This window comes from Berghia stephanieae, chromosome 2 (assembly GCF_034508935.2).
Source record: "Berghia stephanieae isolate SIO BIC M18660-M18661 chromosome 2, UCSD_Bste_1.3, whole genome shotgun sequence".
NCBI lineage: Eukaryota > Metazoa > Mollusca > Gastropoda > Nudibranchia > Aeolidiidae > Berghia > Berghia stephanieae.
In genome coordinates, this window is record NC_088361.1 from 120,175,302 (window position 1) to 120,189,703 (window position 14,402).

Here is a 14,402-nt window from a genome sequence, read left to right on the forward strand (position 1 = left end):
CCAATGCTGTGGTCCTTAGAGTTTTAGGGTCAGTTCCCCAGTTCATGTTTGCCAGCTTTCCAAGGAGGGCATTACGCGTGGACACTTTTGCCTTGGTCTTCCTCACGTGTTCTCTGAAGGACAGAGTCCGATCAAGCGTCACTCCGAGGTACACTGGGTGGTAGTTGTACTCTAATGTCTGGCCATTCCACTTGATGTTAAGTTTTGTGTGGGCTTGGTGGTTGTTGAGGTGAAATGCACACACTTGTGTTTTCCCTGGGTTGGCGTTCAGCGAGTTTTTAGTGTAGTACTTTGTGAGGGTGTCTAGGGCATTTGTCAGTCTGCTCTCGATTGGTTGGAAGGACGCATCCTGTGTTGCGAGGCATAGGTCATCAGCATATATGAATCGGCGGATATTTGGGAACTCAGGCTGATCATTTGTATATATGTTGAAAAGTGTTGGAGCCAGCACTGATCCTTGGGGAAGACCATTCTTCTGGGTGCGCCACCTGCTCTTCCGGCCATCCATTTCAACAAAGAAGCGCCTGTTTTCGAGAAGTGACTGGATGATATTTACAATTTTCTTATTCTTTATCATTTTAGCCACTTTGAGGAGTAGGATCTTGTGATTCACTGTGTCATAGGCTGCAGTGAGGTCGACGAAGACTGTGCCAGTGACCTGTTTTGTCTCAAACCCATCTTCTATGAATTGTGTAAGGTTAAGAAGTTGACCACATGTTGACCGTCCTGGTCGGAATCCAGCCTGGTCTGGAGACAGTTGTTCGTCTAGACTGGGTGACATGCGGGACATAACCATTCGCTCAAATAGCTTGTATGTGATGCACAGGAGGGAGATCGGGCGATAGCTTTTCTTGGATTTTGGATCTTTCCCCGGTTTCAGTAGGGCGACTACTCTTGCTTTCCTCCATGCACTTGGCAGCCTGTTTGTCCTTGCGCATACATTGAAGAGGTCCAATAGCCAGGATAGCGTTCTCGGGCCAAAGTGTTGAATCATCTCAGTTGTGATTCCATCCAGTCCAGATGCTTTTCCTGCCTTCAGATGGGACAAGGCCTCTAGTAGCTCCTCCAGGGTAAAAGAGTCAAGATGATCTTCACTATCCTTGAGGGCTTTGTCCATTTCACGTTTCAGGGATTTTAGTTGGCCTCGTGCTTTCTTGGCTGGTTTCCCATTCAGTAGAAGCTGATGTGCTACTTGGTCAGGTGTTACTGCAGCCACTCTTGTCTGGGTATTTTTGTCATTATTCAGTTTTGAAATTGTAGTCCAGGCCTTTTTGCTGTTTAGGGTCATATTGGTGGAGGTTATTAATTCCTTCCATCTTTCTGATCTTTCATCGGCTATCATTGATGTGAGTTCTTCACCCAGTTCTAGGGTTTCTTCACTGAAAGGATCCACCTTGTATGATTCAATGTATCTTTCATATAGTTTCTTGCTTTCATCTCGGAGACATGGAATATAACTTTTTCGGCATCCTCTGGGGATGTTTTTCTTTGCAACTTTCCATATGAGTGTTCTGAAGTCGTCGTATCTCTGTGGGTCACATTTTATATTGGTGATCTCATTGTCTAAATCTTTAGTAAAGTTTTCCCAATTTGCTTTTCTAAAATTGAATCGGGGTATCGCATTTGATTCGAGGGCTTTAACAGCTGGTTTGATGCTGATGGTAATAGGCCTGTGTTGAGATTTCGGTATAGGCTCACCTACAGTCCTTTCAAAGTTTGAGAAGTGTTGAGAGGATATGAATGCCATGTCCGGATTGTAACCTTTCTTCCACCGGGCACTCATAAAGGTTTTCTTGTCTTTGGGGTTATGGAGGATTGTGAGGTCATTGCCGGCCGCCCATTCCTCAACAGCATCTCCGTCAAGGTTATTTTGCTCATATCCCCATATAGTGTTATGGCTGTTAAAATCTCCAATGATCAGGGTTGGTTTTCTATCAGATAGATTCATTTGGGCCACTTGAATGGGGTTGATGGAGGTTTGTACACAGATATGATGGTAATCAGTGTTGCTTCTACTCTGAGAATCTCAATGTCATTTTCTGAGTGGTCATCGCTTTTCAGTATGGTAGATTTTTCTCGAGTGTACATGGCACTTCCATATTTTGGGTGTTCGTGGTGTATTACTAGTTGCATGCCAGGTATGCAAGGTGGTTTTGAGTCTTTGTGGGTTTCCTGTAAGCAAATGATATCTGCTTTTAACTCTGTCAGTATCTTGCATTTGGTATGGGAGATTCCTTCTATGTTGAAACTTACAACATTGAAGTTTTCCATTGTCTGGGCCGAGGGGCTATCCTTTTACCGCCCAATTTATTCTCTCTGGTCGCGTAGTGTAGCAATCAGTCTCCTTCAGAGAAGGATTACAGGAGCACGACGTGAACGTTTGCTACTTGCTCCCAATGGTAAGTGAAACCAACAAAACAAGATGGTAGTACTAATAATAATGGTACCAGTAATAACCAAAAAAATAAACAATAATGGTAATAGAATTAGCAATAATAATAATAATAATAATAATAATAATAATAATAATAATAATAATAATAATAATAATAATAATAATAATAACAACAACAAAGGGTAGTTATATAGCGCTTTACCCCGTTGTCACAGGCTCCAAGCGCTTTACAGTGATATAAAAATAAACATTACGGTAAGAAAAGTGTTGATGGAAAAGTGATACTAATTCAATTTAACAACAACAAAACATGATAGTTGTATAGCAACTTATGACGAAAAAAGATAAAACTTTAACCGAGCTTCTCACGTGTGATGGGAGAGAGTTTAAAAAATGATCATGCATTGGCTAATTGTGAGTATAAGGCTCTTTCTTGTTTGATATTGACATGTCATAGCATTTTGATGGATGGAACTTCATGTGTCATGTATCTGACCACGTCTGGGGGGAATCAAGATCTATCTGGAGTTCCTGTGCATCTGTATTAATATCTATTGTCCTGTAAAGTAGGCTATCATCTGCAAACGGTTAGAGCCTTATTTGTGGAAATAATTTTGTTTCCAAATTCATGAATGTATATCAAAGAGCACACAGACCTAAGTTCTGTTCCTTTTGGCACTCCTTGATAAGACATTGCATTTTTCGCTTGAGATTCCGTCAATGACAACTTGTTTCTTTCGATTACAAAGCTAGCCTTGAACCAAAGTAAAAGATTTTGCGGTTGTTGTTCCATATTCTCTGATATGCTTCATTATCCTCAAATATTCAGAATTCCACTTTGCTCGAGTTTTAACAGTGATCGGGAGATCAATTTTTTTTGTTGTCTAGTAGTAATCTTGTAATTTCTTCTATTGTATTGATTCAGAATTCCACTTTGCTCGAGTTTTAACAGTAATCGGGAGATCAATTTTGTTGTTGTTGTTGTCTAGTAGTAATCTTGTAATTTCTTCTATTGTATTGATTAATTGTGTCTCGCATGACCGTTCTATTTCCTGAAGCCGTATTGGTGGTCGAACAGTATGTTGTGTTTGTTGTAGTGTTCTATGATAGAATGGAATATAATGTCTTCTGATATCTTGCAAACGTCTGAAGTTAGAGATACAGGCCTATAATTTGAAGCAAGGTTTCGTTTGCCTTTTTTATAGAAAGAACGAAGATGACGTCACTGAAGCCTTTGTTATTGTATTTGCCATCCGCGTTTGTGAGTGATTCTCACTAAACTGTATTACCCCGACTATAAAAGTTCATGGTTACACAAAGTTTTGTGTGTTAGTCCGTTATACTTCCGGATGGCAATGTTATGAGCTTCTTAGCCAAGCGCATACTATCTATAGATTGGGGTTATAAGGCCATGCTCCCAGTCCGCAGGTACTCTTACTTTGTTCAGGGATTCTTGGAAAATTGTACACAGGAACGAGGTTATTTCATTAGCACAATCTTTAGTATTCTAGTTTGTATGAGGTCTGGACAAGCTGCCTCGGATGGCTTTAGTCGTTGCAGATGCTTTTGTATGCCGTATGTGGATATGTTGATCCTTGGCATAGATGGTATGTTGCTTTTACCTTTATTTGGCATTGAGAGGTTTCACTTTCATACTGTTTGTTCAATATATTGCATTTTCCTTCTGTGTCTGTCATATCTGATCCATCAGGGGTTTGAAAAACTTGTATACTGGAAGCGATCTTTACTCCTAGAATTGATTTACATATCTCCAGACTCTGTTTAAATTTTTGCCATTTGGACTATCGTCTATTGTCTCAGGCTAAAATTTATTAGTTTTACTACTCAATTTAATTTGCCTACTACTCAATGTATTCGTATGTGTGATTAATGTTCAATTTAAAGAATTTTGTTTTATTGTCTTCCTTTTTTAATCTCAAAATTTATTATTATGACAATCTAATATAAATATATATGTCTTCTGTGTTTACTTGATAAAGGCCAAGGGCCGAAATGTCGTTTGTTTTGTGTTGTTCATTAATGAGTCAGATTTACTCCCTTTATCTTTATCTCTATCTCAGGATAGTATTTACATATATTATTTGCCATGTTCTTTTTTAAGTTCTGTGTGTACTTCACAACGGAGTCTGCGAACCTCATGCTAACCTTCCACTCTGTCATGCAATTTGGCTTTGTTTTTTATTTATCAGACGTCTGATTTTATGGGTTATACATGGTAAATGTGGTTTTCTACTTATTCTTTTCTTAGGGATGTGTTTGTCAATCAATTCCATGAGGGTTGTTTTAAAATGTTCCCAGTTTTCGATGATATCATAAGCAGGTGACTCTTCGTCAAAAGTCTTGTAGCTGTTTCTTAAATCATCTTTTAATCCATCCATGTTCCCTTTTGAGTACATTAAGATATTCCGGGGTGGTGATTTATTTGCTTATAGTTCTCGTTCTCTTACTTTATGAAGATTTTACTTTTTTCCAAATGACCACGGTGTTTCCTTCGAAACCACCAGCGCTCCCAAGGCACTGTGACATGGGGAAATTGTTTGGAACGACACGTGCTTCCAAGGTAACTGTGCCATAAGGAAATCGTTCGGAACTACATGTGGTCTCAAGGTCACTGTCATCATCATCATCATCATTGCCTTTTTCACCCTGGGTCAGGGTATAGGCCACAGACAAACAGTTTCCATCCTTCTCTATCCTGAGCCAACTTTTTTATCTCATTCCAGGTCTTACCACTTCTCTGTATATCAGCTTCTTTAATTCTTCTCCATGTTCCTCGTGGCCTTCCCCTTGATCTTCTGCCCTGAGGGTTCCAGTCCAATACTTTCTTTGTTATAGTTGAGTCATTCTTTCTAAGCGTGTGTCCAATCCATCTCCATCGTCTTCTTCCTATATCCTCTCCCACTGGTTTCTGTTGTGTTCTTTTCCATACTTCTTCATTTTTTATTCTATCCATCCATTTTATTCTGAGTAGCTTACGCATGCACCTGTTTACGAAAATCTGTACCCTCCTTATACATGCCTGTGATGCGTTCCAAGTTTCACATCCATACAGTAGGACAGACTTCACGTTTGAGTTGAAAAGTCTTAGCTTTAGTTGAAGGGAGATATCTTTAGTTCTCCAAACTCTGTTCAAAGATGTGAATGCAGCCTGTGCCTTTCCTATTCGTGCTTTCACCTCTGCTTCCGTGCCTCCATCCTTGTCAATTATACTTCCGAGATAGCAGAAAGTGTCTATATCTTCGAGTTCCTGATCTTTAACTTTGATCTGCTCCCTTTGACGCGTACCTATCCTCAAGACCTTTGACTTTGCAGGGTGAATTCTTAGACCAATTGATTCCGACAGGCTGTTTATAATTGTGGTTTTTTCTTGCATCTGGTCCTGGGTGTGGACAAAAGAGCCAGATCATCTGCAAAATCCAGATCATCCAACTGTGTCCAGGGGGTCCACTGTATCCCATTTCTTCTCCCTTTGGAGGTTTCCTTCATTAGCCAATCAATGGCAAGGATGAACAGGAATGGAGAGAGCAAGCATCCCTGCTGTACCATAGAGAAATCATTCAGGACTACGAGCGCTCTCAAGGTCACTGTGCCATAGGGGAATCTTTCGAAACTTAAAGTGTTCCCAAGGTCACTGTGCTACAAAGAAGTCATTTGGAACTACAAACCCACATAAGGCGATGGTGCCATAGGGAAATCGTTGAGAGCCACCCAACCTAATCAATGTAATAGTTGAACACTTTGTGACTCACCTTCATACTGATTACATCCGTACACAACTCGTTCCTGGTTGTCAAGGCATTTTGATTTGAATTCTTTGCTATCGGCTGTCTGTTTGTATTTAGTCAGATTAGGGCAAGCTGTTGTGAAATCGGGGCAGCAATCACCGTAGATAACACATTGTGGGTCACAACCACACAGGCCTGGGGACAATGAAATCGCTACATTGAATTAAAATCAAATATAATCGTCCATTTCAGTCTAAGTATAAAGGAGGAATGGACTACAGATTATATTTAAAATAGTTAGATTTAGGAGGTTATTTGTAATCTCAGAAAAATCTCAGGATTGGAATTCATAGTCGCTGATATATGCAACAGACCTGTCATTGGATGATACTGCTATTGCTGCTGCTGCTGCTGCTGATGATGATGATGATGATGATGATGATGATGATCAGTCTGAAAACGTGTCGTTTAGAAATTCGCGAACGGCTTTTCTCCAAGGTGGAGGAACACCGTCTTATTGAGAGATTATCTATGGTCGATATTTATGAATATGGGAACATCATAACATTCTAGCATGTCTAAATTATAGACATTTACAGTAATTGTTTTGACAGTAGAGAAAAATGGGCTTACAAATTTTTTGTGTATCTGACAGTATCAAACATTCACTTTGTGTCTCAGCAAATTTAGAATACCCGTTTCTTTCTTCTTTTTTTTGTTTGTTTTGCTTTTATGAATCGTTCTTCTTCTTCTTCTTCTTCTTCTTCTTCTTCTTCTTCTTCTTCTTCTTCTTCTTCTTCTTCTTCTTCTTCTTCTTCTTCTTCTTCTTCTTCTTCTTCTTCTTCTTCTTCTTCTTCTTCTTCTTCTTCTTCTTCTTCTTCTTCTTCTTCTTCTTCTTCTTCTTCTTCTTCTTTCTTCTTCTTCTTCTTCTTCTTCTTCTTCTTCTTCTTCTTCTTCTTCTTCTTCTTCTTCTTCTTCTTCTTCTTCTTCTTCTTCTTCTTCTTCTTCTTCTTCTTCTTCTTCTTCTTCTTCTTCTTCTTCTTCTTCTTCTTCTTCTTCTTCTTCTTCTTCTTCTTCTTCTTCTTCTTCTTCTTCTTCTTCTTCTTCTTCTTCTTCTTCTTCTTCTTCTTCTTCTTCTTCTTCTTCTTCTTCTTCTTCTTCTTCTTCTTCTTCTTCTTCTTCTTCTTCTTCTTCTTCTTCTTTCTTCTTCTTCTTCTTCTTCTTCTTCTTCTTCTTCTTCTTTCTTCTTCTTCTTCTTCTTCTCTTCTTCTTCTTCTTCTTCTTCTTCTTCTTCTTCTTCTTCTTCTTCTTCTTCTTCTTCTTCTTCTTTCTTCTTCTTCTTCTTCTTCTTCTTCTTCTTCTTCTTCTTCTCTTCTTCTTCTTCTCTTCTTCTTCTTCTTCTTCTTCTTCTTCTTCTTCTTCTTCTTCTTCTTCTTCTCTTCTTCTTCTTCTTCTTCTTCTTCTTCTTCTTCTTCTTCTTCTTCTTCTTCTTCTTCTTCTTCTTCTTCTTCTTCTTCTTCTTCTTCTTCTTCTTCTTTCTTCTTCTTCTTCTTCTTTCTTCTTCTTCTTCTTCTTCTTCTTCTTCTTCTTCTTCTTCTTCTTCTTCTTCTTCTTTCTTCTTCTTCTTCTTCTTCTTCTTCTTCTTCTTCTTCTTCTTCTTTTCTTCTTCTTCTTCTTCTTCATCCAGCTCAGCATTCACAATTGCTCTACGGAGAGCTAACCAAATTGTTCCAGTCTTATAGTTGACGGCAGAAATGAGTGAAGATGGCAGTCTACTCTAGATTGTGGCAATATAAATTTGCCAGGTAAATTTGCCAGGTATCCTCTTGTTCGTTTGGAAGTGGAAGCCCTGTAATGGCAACCTGACCTGTTTTTTTTTTGGCCTTTGTAAAATACAGTTAGTTTATTCTTCTCTCTCCTTTCCTTCAATGGTTCCAAGTGGGGTGTCATATATGACTTAGATTTGTTTCAAGGATTTTGTTAAACGAATTTTATAGCTCTTTTTCGTAGGAGTAATAGAGATCTCATACCGTACTGCTGTACTCGAGTGTTGGTCTAACATACGCTTTATAGCATTTCTCTTTTGTTTTCTTTGCAGTCGAACTTCTTTGTAATGTTTGTTTTTGTTTTAACTTTTTGTTGTCTTTAGTTTTGCTCAGTGCATCGGTGGTTAGCGTATCTCTGTTGTTTTTAAAAAATTCATTCGGTGCACCATGTACTGTCGCTTTTCATTCTTTGTGTTTTCTTCTACCTTCTTTCCTCTTCATGTCCGTGTCGGCGGACGTAGACTGAGGTGTGTTAATTTTGGAGATAGATACACAGAGATGGTTCACCTGCCCTCACTTTATAACGCTCAATGTGAAAATAATGCGCCTAACCAGCTCACAGCGTGGCAAACCAACTTCGTGCGTGTCACATGCCGTTGCTATGGTAATACATACTAGTAAGTGTATTTATGAGAGTTTTTGATTGATTACGTTCGGCAAATGATAGATATAAACTTCAGAAAACTCATTATTGCACATATTTTCATTGAACCGTGTAGATAGTACATTTTTCTTGTGAGGCTATGTGTCTAGTGGTATTACACTCGCTTTCGGATCGGAAGGTCCTGGGTTCGAGCCTCGCGCTCGGCGCATAGTTGAGTCCTTGGAAAAGGCTCTTTACTCACATTCGCTCACCGTACCCAGGTGCAAAATGAGTACCTGGCCGTTAACAGCAGTGTCTTTGTCCGAAAAATTGTAATATCGCCTAACAGGCGGCATGTCCCGTCCTACATGTTAAATGTTGCTGTTGATCAGGGACCCCTTGTAAAGCGCTTTGAGCACATTTTAGTGGACATTGCGCTATATAAAAGCTATTTTTTTCATGTCTCTATTAACAAAGTACAAGAAATACGTACTTTAAAAAAATAAACAAGCGAGAGAGAAATTAATACGAAGACGGAAGACCGAGTGAGAATGATTTCGAAGTGTAAAAAAAAAAAGGATGAAAGTGAAACGTTGAGCTTGGACAGCCTGGAATCATTTAAAAAGTTTATTATATAAACTTAAAAAACTGTCTGTGCAGTATTTTCCCATCAAAGCTTATGATGGAGTCGCAATGTGACGAATAATGAGGATACTTACTGGGGCGTTTTACAATTACAGGAATAGGATTTTGTCTCGTCTGATAGAGAAAGGTGAAGAAATTTCATTTGAAAAAAAATCTTTATCCGCGTCAAATCAAATTTTATCAAATATGTGTTTGGAATACAGCCTCATATATTGCAATGGTCTGAACCAGTTTTGAGTTTCACCTTCACTAAGACTCTTCTTTAACATCTATCAATACTCTTGATATTGATAAACTGAAAAAAAAAAAAAAAAAAAAAGCGTTGCTCCACTTTAGATTGCTCTTCCAAAATGTTAATACAATCGATATATATATAAAGTTACAGAGATAATATTTTCAAGATGGATTATTTCCTCCAGTCCGGTTGACTTCACTTGACAAATAAGCTATGGGGGTTCATGATCTTTTGTTTCTGTCATTTCTAAAATATCTAACTTAATATGTCAAACTGTATAAGTCTTAATGCATCCAGAGTAGTTGATATGATTTATTTTGGCTTTTAAATAATTAAATTCGCGTTTCAATCAATACAAGTCAGGTTAGAAGAAAGAAAAGAAGACATTGATATGATTTAAGTCTAAAATATAATGCATAACAGGAAAGAGAAAGGATGTTTGAAAGGTCCTTCAAGTTGTCCTAAGAGGTGTGTCTAATGTCACCAATCTTTACTTTTGTCTTATAAGTTTAAGAATACGTTTGCCTGTTATTGAATTCGGATTCCGAGTCCAGGGCCTGTTTTCATGATGGAGGACTAGATTTAGTAATTTACTAGTCTAGCAAAGGACTTGCTAGTCTTAAGCCTCAACGGAGCAAGTGACTAAATAAATCGGATATCATGAAGGCTTTCTATCTAGTCTAGCAAAGGACTTGCTAGTCTTAAGCCTAAACGGAGCAAGTGACTAAATAAATCGGATATCATGAAGGCTTTCTACCTAGTCTAACAAAGGACTTGCTAGTCTTAAGCCTAAACGGAGCAAGTGACTAAATAAATCGGATTTCATGAAGGCTTTCTATCTAGTCTAACAAAGGACTTGCTAGTCTTAAGCCTAAATGGAGCAAGTGACTAAATAAATCGGATATCATGAAGGCTTTCTATCTAGTCTAGCAAAGGACTTGCTAGTCTTAAGCCTAAACGGAGCAAGTGACTAAATAAATCGGATTTCATGAAGGCTTTCTATCTAGTCTAACAAAGGACTTGCTAGTCTTAAGCCTAAACGGAGCAAGTGACTAAATAAATCGGATTTCATGAAGGCTTTCTATCTAGTCTAACAAAGGACTTGTTAGTCTTAAGCCTAAACGGAGCAAGTGACTAAAGAAATCGGATTTCATGAAGGCTTTCTATCTAGTCTAGAAAAGGACTTGCTAGTCTTAAGCCTAAACGGAGCAAGTGACTAAATAAATCGGATTTCACGAAGGCTTTCTATCTAGTCTAACAAAGGACTTGCTAGTCTTAAGCCTAAACGGAGCAAGTGACTAAAGAAATCGGATTTCATGAAGGCTTTCTATCTAGTCTAGCAAAGGACTTGCTAGTCTTAAGCCTCAACGGAGCAAGTGACTAAATAAATCGGATATCATGAAGGCTTTCTATCTAGTCTAGCAAAGGACTTGCTAGTCTTAAGCTTCAACGGAGCAAGTGACTAAAGAAATCGGATTTCATGAAGGCTTTCTATCTAGTCTAGCAAAGGACTTGCTAGTCTTAAGCCTCAACGGAGCAAGTGACTAAAGAAATCGGATTTCACGAAGGCTTTCTATCTAGTCTAGTAAAGCACTTGCTAGTCTTAAGCCTAAACGGAGCAAGTGACTAAAGAAATCGGATTTCATGAAGGCTTTCCATCTAGTCTAGCAAAGGACTTGCTAGTCTTAAGCCTAAACGGAGCAAGTGACTAAATAAATCGGATTTCATGAAGGCTTTCTATTTAGTCTAACAAAGGACTTGCTAGTCTTAAGCCTAAACGGGCAAGTGACTAAATAAATCGGATTTCATGAAGGCTTTCTATCTAGTCTAGTAAAGGACTTGCTAGTCTTAAGCCTAAACGGAGCAAGTGACTAAAGAAATCGGATTTCATGAAGGCTTTCTATCTAGTCTAGCAAAGGACTTGCTAGTCTTAAGCCTCAACGGAGCAAGTGACTAAAGAAATCGGATTTCACGAAGGCTTTCTATCTAGTCTAGTAAAGGACTTGCTAGTCTTAAGCCTAAACGGAGCAAGTGACTAAATAAATCGGATTTCACGAAGGCTTTCTATCTAGTCTAGCAAAGGACTTGCTAGTCTTAAGCCTCAACGGAGCAAGTGACTAAAGAAATCGGATTTCACGAAGGCTTTCTATCTAGTCTAACAAAGGACTTGCTAGTCTTAAGCCTAAACGGAGCAAGTGACTAAAGAAATCGGATTTCACGAAGGCTTTCTCGTCCCGGACGAGCTAGTCTCTTGCCTGGAAGTGGGCGTTGAAGGAAGGTGACTAATTTGGCTGTTTTGTGCTGGTAATATCACACCCTCTAGTACACGATAGCTTTCATACTTTCAACGCATGTCATGTAAATAAAACGAATGGAATAAGATCTATCGCATACCGTCACGCGGTTCCTGGTAACAAGACCCTTTGCATGTGAACAGTGATGTGACACACCATTCCTTGATGACATCATGTGTGACGGAACCGCAGGGTCTCACTAAACCTCCATCCCGGTCTGTAAACGTGATCGAAGGGTGACCTGGCGGACGACCTCCTGACGTTGGTACAGAAATAAGATTTAAGGAGCAAAGATGGGAAATATCATTAATAAATTATAGTGAAATAAAAACAAACTTTTTTTCATCCTCATGGGATATTTGTTTTTAGGCTCTCAAACGAGAAAAGACCGAGATACAGGCAAAGTGGCAGTGGGGGCTAAGTTGTTCATAATAATTTTAAAAAACAAAAAACAAAACAAAACCAAACAAATAAAAAACAAAAAAACAACAAAAGTAACAAAAAAAAAAAAAAACAAAAACAAAAACAAAAAAAAAAACAACCAAAAAAAAAACCAACAAAAAAACCCAAGCAAATTAAAACAAAAAAAAAACAAAACAAAAAAACAAACAAAAAAAAAAAAAAAAAAAACCCCCCCAAAAAAAACAAAACAAAACAAGCAAATAAAAACAAAAACAAAACAAAACAAACAAATCGAGTTACCAAAAAAAAAAAAAAAAAAAAAAAAAAAAACGGCAAGAGGCTGACACCGGGGCTCGGTCACTACCCGTGTAGAAGTGCAATGTTTTATCCACATAGTCATCTCGTCCCCTAAAAGTGAATTGTCTAACATTTGACCTAAATCTCAAAATACAGTAAACCATATCTACTGAATGTGTTTAATGCGCTTTAAACGGGGATTCCAAGTCATCAGCAGCATTGAACATGTAGAACGAAAAATACGCCTGTAAAGGGCCATCATAAAGGGGCAGCGTGACTCAGCGATACGGTCTTTGCTTCGTACCCGTGAGGTACCGAGTTCGATCACCCGCCGCTGCGTTGTGTGGCCATTGAGCAAGTTACCTCGCCCTAGTTCAATTTGCGGCGCTGCACTGCGGCTGACGCCTGGGTTATTCCAGCCTTTCCTTGGAATGGACCTTAAAGACAAATTTCCCCTATGGGATAAATAAAGGGAATTTAATTTAATTTAATTAATTTAAATTCTGTTAAAAAAAGACTACACCTTTACCGACTTGGTACTCATTTTACGCATGTCTACTGTGAAATATAAATACGGAGTGCGGGGGATGGGGGGGGGGGGTGAAAAGTAGGAATAATATAGTCCCTTAATGTTCCAGATGCTGAAAGAAATAATGAACGACGACCAGGGGAAAAGAAGTGTCCTTATAATGGGACGAGATTACCGGTTGGTGGTCGCGGGTTCAATCCCCGTTGTTGGCATCTCATTTTCTCCCCTTGACTAATAAACCTAGTCCCTATTAAATTTTCGCGTGCATCGCGAATGAAACCAGAGACTGTTAATAATTAATAATAATAATAATAATAATAATATAATAATAATGATATAATAATAATAATAATAATAATAATAATAATAATAATAATAAAATAATAATAATAATAATAATAATAATAATAATAATAATAATAATAATAATAATAATAATAATAATAGAATAATAATAATAATAAATAATAATAATAATAATAATAATAATAATAATAATAATAATAATAATAATAATAATATAATAATAATAATAATAACTAGCAATTTCATTGGTAACTACTGAGTAATACAATGTCACACTAACAAAATCAATTAGAGATGAAGTGAGTAGGGTAGTGCCAGAAGACAATAGAGAATAAAAATTTCGCGGCGGTGATGGGGGTTTGAGATCGTGGATAGCTCATACGGTAGAGTCACGCTCTCCCCGGCCAGACGGAGTTGTCGTACCAGTAAGGTCGCGGGTTCAAACCCCTATCACCGCCGCGAAATTTTTATTCTCTATTGTCTTCTGGCACTTTCCTACTCACTTCATCTCTTGTTGTTATCAACATCAGTGCCTGCTCCACTTAATTTTCTGAACTAATAAAATCAATTGATCTTTTAACCTGTCTTGAAATGGGTAAAGCATCTTGCTGCCTCCTTACATACAAAGAGCGAATCGAATCTGTTCAATACTGCAGTTCTGTTTTGGGGGATGGACACGCTTTCTTCTTTTAAAAGGGCTTATTATTGTTATTATTATTATTATTATTATTATTATATTATTATTATATTAATTATTATTATAATTATTATTATTATATTATTATTATTATTATTATTATTATTATTATTATTATTATTATTATTATTATTATTATTATATTATTAGTAGTAGTATAGTAGTAGTAGTAGTAGTAGTAGTAGTAGTAGTAGTAGTAGTAGTAGTTGTGATAGTAGTATTGGTATTATTACTATTATCATCATCATCACCATCATCATTATCATCATCATCATCATGACTTATTATTTTCTTTTACAATAATGTTCAAATCAAAATGTTTGTAATTACCTCTAGAGTATGGGGCCTGGAAGAAGACAACCAAACAACCAAGAACAAATCCCACACATTGATAATATCCTGTTGAGTTCAATTTGCTTTTCATATCAGTTTGCTTTGACTAACGTT

General features: G+C 37.6%; 1 protein-coding gene across 1 annotated transcript in view; it reads right to left on the reverse strand.

Moving 5' to 3' along the window:
• The window catches only part of LOC144963847 (uncharacterized), a 15,836-nt gene extending 1,434 nt beyond the window's left edge, over positions 1-14,402 (reverse strand). Inside the window, exons 1-2 of the mRNA XM_078897795.1 lie at positions 14,286-14,402; positions 6,166-6,336 (exon numbers count right to left, since the gene is read on the reverse strand). Coding sequence (XP_078753921.1) covers positions 6,166-6,336; positions 14,286-14,379 — 265 coding nt within the window. The 5' untranslated portion in view covers positions 14,380-14,402. The remainder of the gene's footprint in view (positions 1-6,165; positions 6,337-14,285) is intronic.